The 16,787-nt window shown below is 45.2% G+C and overlaps 1 protein-coding gene across 1 annotated transcript in view; it reads right to left on the bottom strand.

The window, feature by feature from the left end:
- SLC24A3 (solute carrier family 24 member 3) overlaps positions 1-16,787 on the bottom strand; it is a 113,648-nt gene that overhangs the window by 44,622 nt on the left and 52,239 nt on the right. Inside the window, exons 3-4 of the mRNA XM_021543338.3 lie at positions 7,966-8,042; positions 249-323 (exon numbers count right to left, since the gene is read on the bottom strand). Coding sequence (XP_021399013.2) covers positions 249-323; positions 7,966-8,042 — 152 coding nt within the window. The remainder of the gene's footprint in view (positions 1-248; positions 324-7,965; positions 8,043-16,787) is intronic.

Raw genomic sequence — 16,787 nt, 5'->3', positions numbered from 1 at the left:
TTTCTGCAGAGACATCTGCAAAGATACATAAACAAGAGGCAACAGCAACCACCACAGTGTGAATGCCTGGATCATGTCTGCAAGGAAGAATACAGAGTTGAGTCAATGCTCACACATCATGCTGAGCAACAAGACAAGCAGCACAGGCAACACTGCAGGACAACAATAAAATACACCATCACCACACCCCAAGGCTCTCCAGAACTGCTGTGAAAGCAGCACAAGAGGAAGGAACATCTAACACTTACTTCACAGATCTTTTCCAGTGAAGGGACGAAGAAGTCATCGCAGACAATTGCCAATGCATAGAACATGTACATAGCCTGCAATAGAGAAGAGAAAAGGCTGAGTCTAGCGACTGCCACACAGAACTGAATGGCAGCATCCCAACACATCTCAGGTTTGATTTTGTACAGACTTTTCAAGAAAATAAAATGTTCTTGCAAGAAGAATTCATAGAGCTGTCTGGGATTTAATTAAAAAATTGTGGAGTATTTATCCAAAAGTTCTTATAAACTATCAAAAGCTGCCAACATTTTATCTTCACAATATAGGCTAGCTTTTTTTTTTTTTTTTTTAATTCTCTGGACATTGCTAAACCACACTGAAGTATTTTTGCCTTCCTTTTTTCCCCATTGGGCAGTGCAAGGCTTTTTTATCACTGTGTTCTCTGAAAATCTAAACCCTGGAGGAGTAATTTTTGAAATCTAGAGTTCTGAAAAAAGGAAAAGGAGCTTGTTTTCCTGGACTGAAGTGCCCTGCCATGTCACCTGGGTCCCACTGGTAAATCTTGCTGAACTTCCCATAGGAACAAATAAAACCAAGGAGGAACACAGGGCTCTAAATGACACTGAGCCAATCAGTTCTTCAATTTCATGCAAGAAGTATTTAATCTGGGTTTCTGTACTATTAAACAGAATGTGCTGGGGCCTGATCTCTGCCCCAAGACGCAAATGGCACAGTGTGGCTCACATCCACGCAGCAAAGCCATGAAGGGCAACCTGGCCCATCCTGCCCACAGGGAAGGAGCTCACTCCCCACCTTGACACAAAAGACTGCCACTGGATGGGAAAATGCCCATTGGCATAGGGGAAAACCAGGGGAAAAGCATGCCAGGCACCAGCAGAGCACAACCCCCCAGCCAGGCTGAGTCTGCCTCCAAGCCCACTCTGGTTTTCTGGCATGGACATATCCAAGACTTGCTGTAAAGTTCAAAGACAGCTCCACCTTTTTGGTAACACCTACCAAGCACCAGCACAGTTACTTCTAGAAGCAGTACAGCTCCAGTGACTAACTACAGCTGAGAGAGGTGGCCAATATTTGTAGAAAAACAGTGTATTAATCCTAGGGAACCACAGTTCCAAGCACATCGCCAACAGATCCTCTGGCTTTGCTTGTTGTTGAAGCCCTGCAGAAGCTCAGGCAATGCAAGGAGATCAGAATATTCTTTTCTGGAGAGAAAGCAGCAATAAAAATGGCCTCCAGGTTTTTTTGTTCTTGTTTTGATTTTCCCAGAACAGGTTTAAATCCCCAGCCCCACCAAAAACACAGATTCTAATTTGCCAGAATTAAAACTTTGCTGCAAAAACACCAGTAATTACTGTGTATCTCAGCCATGGAAACTTTTCAAGCTCAAAAATAATTCAAGTGTATTTTTTTCAGGATTAGAGATGGGAATTTCATCATAAGAAATTATTTTGACAAAATCTTGACACAATAGATGCTAGAATGTCACTTGTATAGTTTCTGTGCATCTTTGTCCCTCATCATAAACACAGGTAAGTGTAACTTAGGCTTTTTGAAAATCTTGCTGCAAAACAGGCCCAAGGACCACAAAGGGCAAGCAAAATTCTAGGTTTCAAACTCTGCTGGGTGCAGCAAAGAACCTGATCTTGAAAAGGGAGCACCAGCTGCTGACACAATACCAACTGTATGAACAGAGATAAAGGAAGATAGAACATGGATCAGAAATGGCTCCAGGGAGCAATGTGCCCAAATTCCTTTGAAATACAATGGATAGTGGTGCCTAACTTCAGCCTAGATTTTTGATTTGCTACTCATATTAGTCTGCAGTGAGTCATGCCCTCGCTGTTCTGTCCAAACAGAGTAATACCTCTCAAGAAGGCTCATTTGTCCATCAGCACCATTCCCATAAAGTGAGTATGTCCTGTCCATTTGACACAATCCATGCCCATGGAGCACAGGGCTCCACATGGCTGCTGGACTTCCTGCACTTCCAAGAGGCAGGCAAGGGAATGGGAGCCAAGGGAAGGTAGCCACCACAGCAGCCCATGCTCCAGAGCCCAGGCAGCTCACCCCAGATGCCTCCACATGTAGCACACATGCACTGCACTGCTCTGTAGGTGTCCACAGATGATGCCAAGCTCCACAGGGCTCATCAGAGGCACCAGGGACAAGGCACCCACCATTTTTTCAGTTTAGACAATTCCTTCTCTGGATTTTTATATGCACATTCAAATGATCCCAGGAGAGGGCTTGTGTCGCTTCCAGTGCATGCAAGACTGACAAAGCATCTCCACGTCCCAGCATTAAAGTGGAATCTCATGGTGCCCAGGATTTTGGAGGGCATAACAACAACCTTCAAAGGTGACAAGGGAATTTTCTTTTGTCTGACCATGCTTTCTCATTAGTAGGATCAGGTACAAAACGGAAAGCAAAAAAGGCACTGAAATGAGTAAGGAACAGAAAAGTAAATGTGAAGGAACTGCCCCCCCCAGGCTCTTGCTTATCCACCCCAGGAGTGGGGACTGGCCCCCTGCTGCAGAAGCTGGAAACTTCAAGCCAAATCTGCTGCACTCCTCAGGATGAGCACTAGCATCAGGCTGACAGCACTGACCAGGCTAAACCCATGTGACCTGTACGCTCCAGCATTCACTTTAATGACCTCATTTCTGTCACAAATCTGTTTTGGCTATGAGTCTTCCCTAAGTTTATTCAAGTGGCTTGAGTGCAATAAAGTGTAAAGTGTCAGAATCAAAGGATTATCTGGCTAAACCCCAGCTTTGTTCAGAGACTAAATCACTGGAAGCTACCCACAGTCAGTGAACACATGAGGACAGTAACTGTTACTTCCTTGGAAGTTCTTCAGGCTTTTTGATGGGGCTTGTTTGTTTGTTTTTTAAACAAACAAAACAAAGCAATGTTTAGAGTTTCGGCCATCAGGAACACAAGCAGGAGGGGGCTTTTTTATGCAAGAGGTAGGAAGGCAGGAGCATCAGGGAGGCCAGTCTGCATGGCATGTACCATGAGGAGAGGGCCAACAGCACAGCTGAGACACCCAGCATGATGAGGTGGTATCATCTTCCAGCATTTCACTGAAGAGTCACATAGATTTTTCCTTCAGCACATGGCATCCTGTCTTCACAGGCACCATGGGTGCAGCGCTCTGGAAAGGAACAGGGCAGCACGGACTGAAGGCTGTTCCACCTGAAATTCCCACTGGGAGTTAAGAAAGTGGTTGGGGAAAAGGAATATGGCCTCTGCAATGGCAGCAGAGTACAATGTGGAGGACTCAACACATAAATAAGGCTCAGCTCCAGCTTCACTCAGTTGTTTTAAGCTCCAAGTGATGATATGGGAATCTTTACCTAGGCAACACACTTTAAAAAACTCACTCACTCCTCCTCCCACAAAGGACATTAAAAAATTAGGAAAATTCAATGGCCCTGAATAAAAGGATTATAAATGTCAGATTAAATACCACATTAGGACTGATTTTAAAATTACTAATTCTAACAAAGATGCATTCTCTGCATCAAAGGTGATTAAGTTTCTTACTCAAAATACCTGTTCCACTGCACAGGACAGGAATGGTCATTTTTCATGCTTGTCCAGCAGTCCTTTGAGCTTCCCATGACTGTCTTCACACTCAAACTTATTCACAAGAGTGCATAATGCCATAGAAGCAACAATCCCTACAGCCCTGCCTTCTTCCCAGGGGGCTGTGAAAAGCTGAGGTTGTTGGTGGCAGCAACAGCAGGGGGGCCTGCTGCTGCCCCACAGACCCCTGCCCCAGGGGGGCAAGGGGCTACCCTGAAACCATGTTAAACAAGCTCAGGGCTTTTCTCAACTCTGACTGCATTACAAACCCACCTAAAATTCCACTGTTGGAGGGAAATTAAAAAAACCTAACCAAAGCAGGAAGCCACAGAGCCTGAGTTGACTCCAGCCAGCAGCTTGTGTACCATGATATGCCCAGCAGTGCTCCCACAGATGGCTAGGGCACTGGAGAAATCAACCCCCTAAGGAGACAGCCCTGCGCTGCAGAAATGAGATGTGTCTGGGTATTGACCTGATGCAGAAATAGATAGAGACAGGACCCATCCAGGGTGACCTACATTTCCCAAAGGCCTCGCAGGAGGGAGGCAGGTGCCTGTTAGAGCCCCCATTCCCATGGCTATGGGAAGCTATAAGTGGCAAGTAGAAGGCATGGCTTATCACAAACACTGCTCCTCCACCCTGCTCAGTATTGAGGGCCCAGCTCTGCCCAGACAGACTCAGCTCTGACCACGCATGGGCTCCTCATGCTGGCAACCCTGGTATCAATACCATATCCTGGTATTCCACTCCAGATCTGCTGGAGAAGGCTGGGAAAAGAAGAAACAACACTGTGCTGTCAAAAACACCGGGTGATACACAGACTCAAATCCCCCATTCTCACCTGCTAGCCAAAACCTTGGGAATTGCTCAGCAAAGCCATTTCCCTCCTGTCTTGTGGGGTAACTGGTGCCAATGCCCCTGAGCAGGGCAGGGCTGAAGATATGCATGGGATGTCAGCTGGAAAAAAATGAAAACTAGGAAAAGGCTAAGAGAGCAACTACACAGCCTTTCCAGTACCCAAAGGGACTGCAGGAGAGCTGGAGAAGGACTTTTACAAGGGTTTGGAGTGACAAGAAGGAATGGCTTCATGCTGACAGAGGGCAGGGTAGATTGGGTATTAGGAAGAAATTCTTTCCTGTGGGAGTGCTGAGGCCCTGGCACAGGTTGCCCAGAGAAGCTGTGGCTGCCCCTGGATGCCTGGAAGTGTCCAAGGCCAGGCTGGATGAAGCTTAGAGTAACCTGGGATAGTGGAAGGTTACTCCAAGGTTCAACTCCCCATAGCCAGGGAGTTGAAACTGGATAATGCGTAAGGTTCCTTCCAATCCAACCTATGATTCTGCAAACAATAATGTTAAGATTGCAAAAAGAAGCCCTTGGGTGCTGGGGAGCTCCCAGGCTGCAGAAACAGCACCAGACTTAAAATCCAGACCCCAGCCCCTCCAAACTAAACATCCCAAACCAGTGACTTAGTGGGTAGTTAGTCAGCAGCTCAGCCTCTTCTCAGAGGGGACATGGAAATAATTAATGTCAGTGAAGCAGTCAGCTGCTGAGCTCTGAAAAAGTATCCAGGAGAAATTAAACACCATGACTCCTCCCTGTAATATGCCTTCAGTGACCCACTTCTCCTTCAAAGAAGTATGGTGTTTTCAGTTCAGACCTAAAACTATTGCTGACCTGCCCAGTTTTTCCTAGATTTTTCTAGTGTTTAGGGATTAACTTTCATCTTTGTGAAGCATCAGATCATGTTTAGTAATTCACAGAGCCCCACTGTGAAGATCCGATGGGGTCTTTTTTCCCTTTTTATTAAACAATACGGAGAAGATGCCCTGGGAAACCTCTTCCTCTTCTCCAAGGTCCTAGTGATAGCTTTTGGCCTGTTCCTCTGGCTTCTGGTAAACCATCTTCGTCTTGATGTCTTTCAGAATTAAACATGAAAGTATGGACAAATGGGCAGAGAACAGAGAATAACGTTTTTACTTAAATGAATAGAAACTGTTTAAGGGGAGGTTACTAACATGAGAAGCACGGTGATGACCGCTAATCATCGCTGCATTTTTCTCCCTACCATTATAGAGCCCCTTTTACAGTCCGGTTTCCTCAAACCCATTAAGAAAACTCAGAAGAGGCAAAAAACTCTGTGTCTGAATCCTCTTTCCCCCAGAAAAGTGCACTTCTACTTCTGCTCTGATTTCATCATCCATTTACATTTCTGGGAGGTAAAAAAAAGGACTGAAGGTTCATTACCCCAGTACAAAGAGCACCCCTTCCAACTCAGACTAGAGGCAGCTTGCTAAATGCTAACAGCTTTCTGTTTTCTCTGAGTATCATTTTTTCTTTGACAAGGGGTTGTCTCCAGCTATCCCAGTACTAGAGAGGCTGAATTCCAGCTAAATCCTGCACCTCAGGGACCACAAGACAAAGAGTGGTCAGTAAATTTCCTAAGTCCACAAAACTGCTATAGAGAGCAATGGAGCACCCATGGAACAATGAAACAAAGGAGCTACCTTGCTGTTTGCTAGCAGGAAAGAAACTGATTACATTTCTGCTGGGACAGTGGATGCTGTTCTACTTCTCATTAAAAATAGATTTTTCTTTTTATTCTGAACTAGGCAGTTCAGTCTGTACCTTTGTTTTGGTACATGTTAAAGGCACATTCAGCTCATTCAGAACTGAATTAATATATGAATTTTTAGGAGTATTCTTGTCAGTGATACAAAATCCAGCTCGGGTTCAGTGCTCAGTCTCCAAAACAGTTCAAAGCTCAATGTTCCCATGGAAACTTGAGATTCTTGAACTTGCCAGGCACAGACAATAGCAACATTACTCAACAAATTTCTGCAGCTACTTACCCAAAATAAAAGTCTTACACAGAGGGCTCACATTGCAATACACAATACAATCTAATTTATACTCAAAAAGAAATCATGAATCACTTCTCACAGCTAATGGTGACTGCTCATTTAAGCTGACTAAAAATTGTTAAAAGCTTCTAAACATTCATTAGCAGCAGGTATTTTCTTGGCTGCTTAAGAATGCCTCTAACATAACTCATAGAGCTGATAAAGCAAACTTTCCAATCCACGTAATGCCACGGCTATTTCTATATCAATTATTCTATTCCATTTTCCTGGGGTGCTGTTATGATGCTTGTATCCCCAGTTGTGTGTTCTGTTTCTGCTGGATATTATATTCAGTGCCTTCAAGAGAACGAAGGCGGGGAGAAGAAGAAGTATGGAGTTATCAGCCTGCACTCACTCCTCCACAGTCTGCTGGAACACAGAACTCCATTGTGTTATCTGGGCATGGACGGGGCAGAACAGAGCGCTCCTTTGCTTTTTAGTTAGTTTAGCTAGCTGAGGCAGAGTTTTCCCTGGACTGTTTTTTTGCTTTCACTTTTCTTGGAACCGTTTGAAACTGCTCCGGACCGGGACCCAGGGAGCACTGAGCATTTGCACTTTGTGACCTACTCTGGACAGCAGCCTTTCCCAGTGCCAGAAGGACTGATATGATAACAGAGTGACCAGCCACAGGACTTTCTGAATTTGTTGTCTCTTCAGAGGAGCAAATTAGTTTTGTCGTCTGCTATTGGTCATTTTTTGTGCTGGGAAGTGCTTTGCCTGTTTAAATAAACAGGGTTTTTTTCCATTTCTCTCTGAATAAATTTTTCCCAAACCAGTTAGGGGGAGGGGCCATGTGGGTTGGCTTTCTGGGGGGCCCCTTTTGGAGGTTTTCTCCCAGATTTGCTCTAAACCAGTTCATAAACTTCAGAGTGTTCCAGAGTTGCTTCTTGCAGAATTCTTGAATCTTTTAGCTCTCTGACATTTAGTTTTCATCTTAAAGATGCCAAACTATCCCATTTTCAGAGAAAACTTTCTTTTTCCTATGGCCTGACATTCTAATGGTGTCTACAGAAAAAATGAAAACAGGAAGCAAGTTTAAACCATCCTTCGACTCCTTTCTATCAGAAGATCCCAAGAACAAAAAAAAAAAATCACATCCCTGACTTCACAGTCCATACAGGAGATGAAAATGAACTGAAGATAAAGTAACTTCAATCAGAGCTCTTGAGCACACCAGGCCCTGTCCATGCCAGTAGGAGAAGAAAGGCAAAGTCACAACACTTACACAGAGGATGTGCAGGACGACAGCTCCATGTCTCCTGTCCTCATTCGTGAAGATGTCATTGGGGAATTCATGGAGAGCTGCAAAAAGTGGGGAGGGGAGAAAGAAAGCTCAGATGTTTAATCAGCTCCTCACACCCACCTCACATGCTGTTCAGTAACACAGCGAGAGGCTGCCCAACCCAACCTTGCAGCCACCTGCCAGAGGCTCTGCCTCACCTGCCTTGTCCTCAGGTACCACCTTTCCTAAAAGTTTACTGTGCCATTTCCTTCTGTGTCCAGCACCACCCTGTGACCCACACGTGCCCAAGCGGGGACAGACACCCCCCTAGGGCACAGCATAGCTCCTTCCTTGAGGGAAGCAGTCAAAGGTGTCCAGAGAAGGTGCAGTATCTCCTGGAGGAGTTGGCAGCTCTCTTCCCACTGTCCAACAATCCACAGAACCATCGAGAGGAGCACATCACGCACTTTACAGCCTTTGCTGCAAATGCACTGTTGCTAGTCACTGAAAGACATATTCCCTCCATTTTCTCAAATGTCTTATTTCTGCTCTGGATGTTAATTGGATTATAAAGCTCTTAAGAACAGCCTGCCAATTGGCTTTGGGTTATAAATCAAAAAGCCAGTGTGAAGACAATGCTCTAGCACTCAAGTGCTCCTCAGTAATTCCAGATTTTGAAACAACAGCTTTCTTGTAATGGTCAGTTCTTCACATTCAGCCATCAGCTGGAAAAAATCAAACTGCCTTTCACATCTTTAGCATTAATAAAGCTCTAGCAATAGGGACTTAATTAGCAATTGCACAGAAGATTAAAGAGAAAAACAATCCAGCTCACTCTCCTGGTTTTGCTGCCTCTGAAGCAATAACTGAGCAAAAGGCAACTGCATTTTAATTTTGTTCCTCATGCAAGGAACAGCTCTACCCAGGCACTGCATCAATGGGGGAAACCACTCTTTTTTACATACAGTCTTTTACCCAAAGGCTCAGGTTATTACTGTTAATTGTATTCCTGTGAATTGGTAAATTCCATAAGGAGTCCTAAAAAACTAGCAGGAGCTACTGGAGCAGTACAGACAGCATCTTTAAAATATCCATAATGGAGGAACACAGCAATACCCTTCTCCTTTATGAGAACCAGTGATGTCTGTGACTTCTTATCATCAGTCAGAACTCACCCACCAGGAGTTGTGACTATTTCCAGGAGCTGTGACTACTTCCAGAAGCTGTGATTGCTTCCTTCTGAGGCAGAACTAGTCCTGCCAGGCTGCCTTCCCCTCCCACCTCAGCATATCTGCTGTGTTAGAGATGCCAAAGGCTGCCAGAAACACCTTAGGTGTACAGCCTAAGGAAGTAGTCAGGGAGGTACCAGCACAAGGACAGGAGTGAGGAAAACTCCAAAAAGTACATTACAAAATGTAATGAACAAAAGAGCCTTCCTGGTTCCCATAGCAATACTAGGACACTGCTGGCTCTCGCTGAGTACTGATATTGAAATGTTAATTAGCTAATTGCTCTGTTTGTTTTCTCTAAACTACCTGGAGATCACCTGCTCCCCCCCCCATGCCCCTCCCCACCCACACAGCCATTCTAGGACTACGATGCAAATAGGGGAACTCTTGGAACCATGGGAGCGTTGTTTTGGGGGATAAGACACCCCTAAATGGAAAAATAAACACAGTAGAGGGGGCTGGACAGGTGCCCGGGCTGAGGAAGAGGAAAACACATCCCCTGACTGACGTTTGACCTGTCACCATAACCTACAGAAGACCAGACTCGAGTGGGCTGTGAAAAGCAGGAATAAAGAGGCAGATTTTTCCGGTAGTACCACGAGGAAAGGAGAGGGACAACTGCTGGTCGGGACTCCAGCAACAGACTCGGGCTCTTCCTCCTTCAGCTATCTGGCAGAGGCTACAAGAGCAGTGGTGAGCTCTGTGTCAGGCTCCCTGCCCAGCTGATCTTTTTAATTAATGAAGGTATAAGCCCTGTTCATTTCACAATACATTATGGAAGCTGAGAGTGGAAAGGATTAATCTTTCCTCAGCAAAACATCATTATGTGAAAATCCAATGTTTCCTTCAAAGCTTTAAGAAACATGCCTGACCATTCCCCATTCCACAATCAAAGGAAACATGGGGAAGTCTGCCTGCAACAGTATGCAAAATGGTTTACTAATATACGTGTGTGTGCTTCCCCTCCTCCTGCAGCTGCCTCTGAGATTTTACATTCATTACAGACAGATGATAAAAATACAATCCCTTTATCAAGAGTCTCTGGGAGGTTCAAGGAGCCTGAAGCGCACCTAAGGTAAAGCCACATGGGGAAAAAATAGTACAAAAATAGCATAAGTTGTCTCTAGTGTCAGCAGCTGGGAATCCTGGCCCTACTTCCTGAGCACAGCAGAAATGCCCAGTGCTCCCTCAGGTTCAGGTTCCCACCCCACATTGGCAGGAAATATACCTGCTTTTCAGAGAAAATCCAAGATGTCCATCAGCACATCCTCCACAACATCGTCTGAACACAAACACATTTAGTGGGTTACATTGGAAACATGCAATTATAAACTAATGTATGTAAATTTGATATCTGCTGCATTTTTATTAGCTGCATCAGGTGCAGATGAGGATAGATAGGAAGAGAGCTTTGCAAAACACATGAGCTCCTTTCTAAGAAGAAATAAAGTGTGCTGCTGGAACAACACTCCAACAACAGCTGCCCTATTTAGCGAATTATAAAAGCTCAGACAGTTTGTTATTTCGCTAAGAGTCTCCAGCCTTTGTCAGAAAATAGGTGCACATTTTGCCAGGTTTATTTTGATTGCACAGAAAGAATAAAAGACTTCTGCCTAATAATCCACTCTGGTCGTGCAGACTTGGCAGGTATCAGCCTGAAGCAGCGGAAGGGCAGGATCTTCACAGAGCTTAGCACCTCCCCAGTTAACCTCCTGCATTGTGGGCATTAGGCACAATTCCAGGAGCAGCCCAGCCCCCAGTGCATTCTCAGGGGGTTCCAGCCCTTGGACACACACAACTCAGCCTCACTTTTCAGATCCTGAGGGTCACATTCCCAGAAAACTGAGGGCTGACCCTGCAGCTCAACACAACACTCCTTCCAGGGGTGCAGTTCTACCTTGCACTGGGGCAACTTGTAGAACTATGAATGAATAGAAAGATTATTCGCATTCGGAAGTAACTGGAATTAGATGGCCATTAGGAAGGTATGGATTGGCCTTGGAAAGGGACCTAAATATTACAGGAACAAATGAGCATTATGTGTAAGAAGCTGTGCTCTTTTGCACTTGACTCTAGGTGTTCTGACAAGCAGTGGCTGCTGTGCAGCACCGGGAGCCCACACCTTTTGGAGATACCATCAAAAGGGTATGGCCAGATTCAGAGGAAAAGTCTGGACTGACACACAAGATAAAATTATTTTAGTCATAATACATGAGCTGGAATTCATTCTTGTCCTGTTCTTCCCAATTAGTGTGCAATTCTGTAAAATTTGAACCCTGTTCTGCCCTGGCCATAGGTGACTTACAAAAAGGTTCTGCATTGGCTGGCACAACACAAACCTGTCTCTGCTCAGGCCAGGTGTGCACGAAGGTGCTGCTGTACCACTCCTCAGGGGGTGGCACTTTTCACAACGCTCTTCCCAGCTCCTCCTTTCCCTCTCACATTTTAATGTTCCCACCTTTCCAAAATGATTACTTTTCAAAAATTCTAGCACTGTGCTGAATCAATAGTTCTAAATGCTGTGACATCCAGTTATTTTTTAAAGTCTTTATATTGCTAGCCAGTGTATGTACTCTGGGGACAAGAAAACCCTTGGGAAAATCTCCCATGACTTTAAGAGATGAAAGATGTTCAGCCTGGCCAATGAGTTACCAGCACAGAAAACTCACAAATTTACCTTGGTTCATTTTATCATGCTGTCCCCACAATTCTTTCTCTGCGAATTCTGTGTTGTCACCTATGAGGGACAGATATTAGTGGAGCAGACCTTGTGATGTAAACCCAGATAACGTCTTTTGCATCCATGCTGATAGCTTCTTACACAGGGAAGCAAAAGTAAACTTTAAAGCAATTCGTTACCTTTCTCCCCACACACTTAGAATCATTGTTTTAAACTCGAGCTTGAGATTGCTGCTGGGTTCAGGGTAAACAACAATATCACATTCAGCACCTGCCTGCAGACTGTTTCACCCAGCTCCCTGACCTCCAGCAGCTCCCCTGAACAGCACCAGCTCTACCTCCCAGCTGTCTGTCCCTCAAAGGGAGAAGGGTCCAACCAGGGTGAACCTGCAAGTGCAGGAGGTGAGAGGGCTCAGAAACTGCTGGATCTGTACAGCATCAGAGTTCAGACTGCCTGGAGACCGGCTCAGGCACACACAGCCCACCACACCCTGCTCCCAGGGGGAACTACATTAAATCACATGGCACAGGCAAGGGACTGTGAAAATCTTTAGCTGCCTTTAAAATCAGTGAGATCAGTCTAATTATCTCTGAAGGGAAGGCATATATATACCTCTACATATATATATACCTTTATATTTATGTGTATATATATATATATATATACACACACATGCACACCTTTATATATATATATACATATATATATATATACCTTTATACATATATATTACTGTCTACTAAGTGAAAATGGTGTTTGCATTGCAGTGGTATGAGCTAAAATGCAAAGAGAGCCAAACTATGGTGATACATCAATAAAAAACATTTTGCTAATGTTTCACTCCTGTCTCAACTGCTGCAAACCAGCAGCTGAAGCAGTGTGGGGCACAGAACGCACTGTAAATCATGCAGCATGTCCAGAGGCACCATCCCACACCTTGCACTGGCTTTTCCAGGCTCTGTGCCTGGCCCCTGGGAGCAGCACCTGGGGGTACAATCATCCAACAGAGGTGGCAGCAAGAAGCAAAGTGGTGGGAGCACCCCTGCTGAAGATACTGATGCTGGCCAGGTACCTGTTCACAGGTGCCTCTTGGTGGGATGAGCCAGACAGAGTAGGTGTGGTGTGAATAGAATGGGAGAGGTCTGCGTTTCTATTGAGTAAGTTATGCATGGGCTGAGGGAAGAAAGAAGGGAGAAGATGGAGGAATATGAGATGGTGAACCCTGTGCACCACGGGGAATTCAGAACTGGCAGCTCATTTGCATGGGAAGTGAGAACAAACACCACTCCCTGCTACTCTGGAGGAAGCTGTTCCAAGACTGAAAGGCAAGATGTATTCTAGTACCGTCTGTGTAGGAGTTGCCCTCTGGGCAGTTTTCCTCATCTCCTGTTAATGGGCTCATCAATGTCTTGCCACAGGACTCAGAGATAACACTCTCCAGGAGCCAGTTCTGTGATCAAAGACACACCTGTGACTCAGAATGACATCAGCCCATTGTGAGATGCTCCACCCAGGGGGGAGGAGATAAACATTCCCACCTACATACAGCCTGAGATTGCTAGATAGAGAAGCAGCCTTCCCATAGGTTTCCAAGAGGACACAGCTGGGGTTTTCCACTGGACCAACTACACTTTTTCTACAGCACCACTGTACACACAAAAACCACATCTGCCACTCCAAGAGGACTGCAGCCACTGCAATTTGGACTGCTACCAACACGCTGGACAAAGGGGTGTCAGGTTATATTCTGACTTTGTCGGTGGTCTTCCTTTTGTATCATTGCATGTGTTTTGTCTCTTTTCCCTTTTTCCAATAAGTTGTATTTCTGACTTGGAGTCTCTCACTGGTTTTGCTTTCAAACCAGAATAAAAGCACTCAAGAGAAAATACATCATGAAAACAGCTGGCAGAGCAGCTCCCAGGACCCTCCACCCATGGAGCAGCTGGCACTGTAGCTCTTGGGAAGCCCCACTGCTGCCTCTCAGTACCAATTCCAGGAAGCGCAGCTCAGGCCAGGCTTGTGCAATTGGGCTGCAGGGGTGTTTTACCTGGGTGTAAACATGCACACAGCTAAAACACATATGGTTCTGTGGGTGTCCCCAACAGCTGAGTAGCTTGTCATCCTATACACATCTGGCTGACAATTCTCCAAAACTTCAGATATTCAGAATTGCACAGAAATTGCAAAATGCATTTCCTTTGAAAGAAGAACGTGAAATGCCCAGTTCTGCACACTCCATACAGTGTGGTCCCCTTTTTTTCTATACTCTCCTGGCTGTGTGCTGTTTGACACTGTGCCCCCAGACTTAAGCCCTGCTCCATCATGGGGCACTTTCTCTATGCCAGCTGCACACGCACTCTCCTGATGCTTTCCTCTGCTGCATGAAATACATTCTTGAAGGAACAAACCCCTATAAGCAGAGCCCTTGTGAAGTCTAAAAGGTTTTGCCTTGACTTCAGTGCAAATGAGACACTTGCAAGGTCAGAGGTGCCTTGAGATCCAAGGACAACAAGCATATATATTGTTGTGTTGTGTTTTTATATTTCTGTAACGGTTCTCTAATGGTTTGCCCCTCCACCCCCCATTTTCTCCCAATGGTTTCACTCCGAGTTTTCCCACCTTTCCCTCAGTGCCAATCTCCCTGAAAATGCTCAGTCACTTCCCCATCCCCTCCCTGGTACCCTGTCCATCACTCGGCTCCCCATCCCACTCTTCCCGAATCTTCTACTCTGGGCGTTGAGGAATTGGATGAGGGTCCGGGGTCCCTCCCTTAAGTTTCCCCCATTGGTTTTTGTATCTGTCTATCCTTTCACCATCCCCGCCCCCAAATCCCCCCATTAGTCAATGGGCGTTCCCTTCCCCTTGTTACCGCCCCGGTCTTTAAGATGTTGGGAAAGCCTCGAGGCCACTTTTGGCTGTTGGACGCTGTAATTCGGAGCTCGCCGGATTCTGGATTAAAACTGAAACTGTCTCCCCAGCCTTGAGTCGACTCCCCCAAACAAGGCAGACAGTGAAACTTTTTGCCTCAGCCGCTCCCCGACTCTCCTCGAGATCCAGGGGGTGACCCCCGCAGCTGACCGTGCCTCTGCTGGGCAGGGGAAGCCAGGGGGCTTCAGATTAGCACAGCGGCAGCGTATCTCAGCATAATCAGGGGAGAAATCAGAAATCATAAATAATATGCAACAGCAAATGGTTCAGAGAAAGTTTAAGTCAAGTAACATCAGCAAGTGACCTTTAATGAGAAGGTTATACTTTCCTTTGTTCAGTACAAGAATTTCTGTTACAGCAAGAATCTGGCAATTGTTTCCCAGGATCTTTGAGTTTTTATATTCTCGTGTTTCACTTGACCATGCTATAGTAAAGCTGCTTAAATATATATATATATATATATATATATATATATATGTTATATATATATGTATGTTATATATATATGTATGTATGTATGTATGAGTCGGAACTCAAAATGTCTCTCAGACATTTTTAGAGGTTCCAGGCCTTGGTCAGAAGCATTTCAGACCCTGGCAGGCAGCTGGAAACAGCTGTGATTTTGAGTTTGAGCCATGGAATGAGTTACCAACTTTGGAGGTGGAACAAGCAGTCACAAAAGATTAGATAGTATAGTAAAAGTAGTTACAAAACAGAGGGGAATTTTTTTTAGTATTGTACAGGGGGGTTTTAGCACTTGTACAGGGGGTTTGTACTTTGTACATAGGGGTCAGAAGTTCTAAGATGGAGGAAAGTGGGCAGTTCCTGTCCTTCCTCTTTCTTCTTCCTTACCTCCATGTTCTTGGTGATGTTGGCACTCACAGATTGGTTTAGAATAGAAAAGCACTTTGTAATAGGTATTGGGGGAAAACTATAAACATGTAATACATAATATATCATATAAAAGATAGCAGCAGCCCTGGGTTGGGAGAGAGAAGAAGAAGACAGCAGACAGAGAGGATGTCAGGGTGTGTGTGTGTCTCTGTCTGGGCCGCTGACCAAACAGCCACAGCTCACGAAGACAATCTTTTAGATAACTAGCAATAAATTGCCTTGAGACCGAACAGCAAGAGGCTGCAGAGTCTTTCTTTGGAAGCACGGGTTGGAGTAGGAATTTCACCACCAAATGGGACCCCAGAATAAGGCCGGGGTTTGACACTGGCACAATGCCACTGCCCCCATCAAAATGCAATCTCTCAATTGAATGCTGTGAAATGCAATCGAGAACAGAGCAAAGCAGGCTCAAGCTTAATAACAGAAAAAAAAAAACTTTATTAAGCTACTACTATAAAAGGAAAAAAAGAAAGGGAAAAAAACACACAAAGATCAAAATGAAAACCTTGCAAAGCATTCCTCCTCCCACGACCGAACTCCAACAAACCACAGCAAGACACAATCTGGACCCCAATCAGGTTTCCACTCTCCAGACAATCAATACTCAGTCCATTGAGGGAGAGAGGAGTCCCTCCCGTGCCACAGACCCCCAAGAAACACAGCTGCCACATCCTGTGCTTCCATGTCACACATGGCACCACCCAGAGAAAAAGTTTGCCATGGTGACCCTTTGCCTTTCCATGCACAGTGCTCTCACCACCAATGCATGGATGGACAGACTGCTTTTAGGATTTTTCCTTTCAAGGATGCCCTACCAAGAGGGGAAAAAACAACAATTCAGTTTTTCATTTTTTTGGGGACCACAGTCCCCCCCCATTTTCCCCTGGGGCCGAGGGTCCAAGAACAGTGATCTTCTTCTCTTCTTCATCTTTGAGGACAGAGGGCACCACCACAAACCTCCCTAACTTTTCTCTGTTCACTCCACTTCTGTCTTTTCCCCTGATGAAGCAGGTCTCTTTGGCTCACCGGCATCCTCCTAAAATACAGTCTCTCTTGGAGGAGAAAAATCGATTCAATCTGTGGCCAACAAGGAA

This window comes from Lonchura striata, chromosome 3, assembly GCF_046129695.1.
Source record: "Lonchura striata isolate bLonStr1 chromosome 3, bLonStr1.mat, whole genome shotgun sequence".
NCBI lineage: Eukaryota > Metazoa > Chordata > Aves > Passeriformes > Estrildidae > Lonchura > Lonchura striata.
The sequence above is the reverse complement of the archived record's forward strand: the minus strand, read 5'-3'. Positions and strand labels throughout refer to the sequence as shown.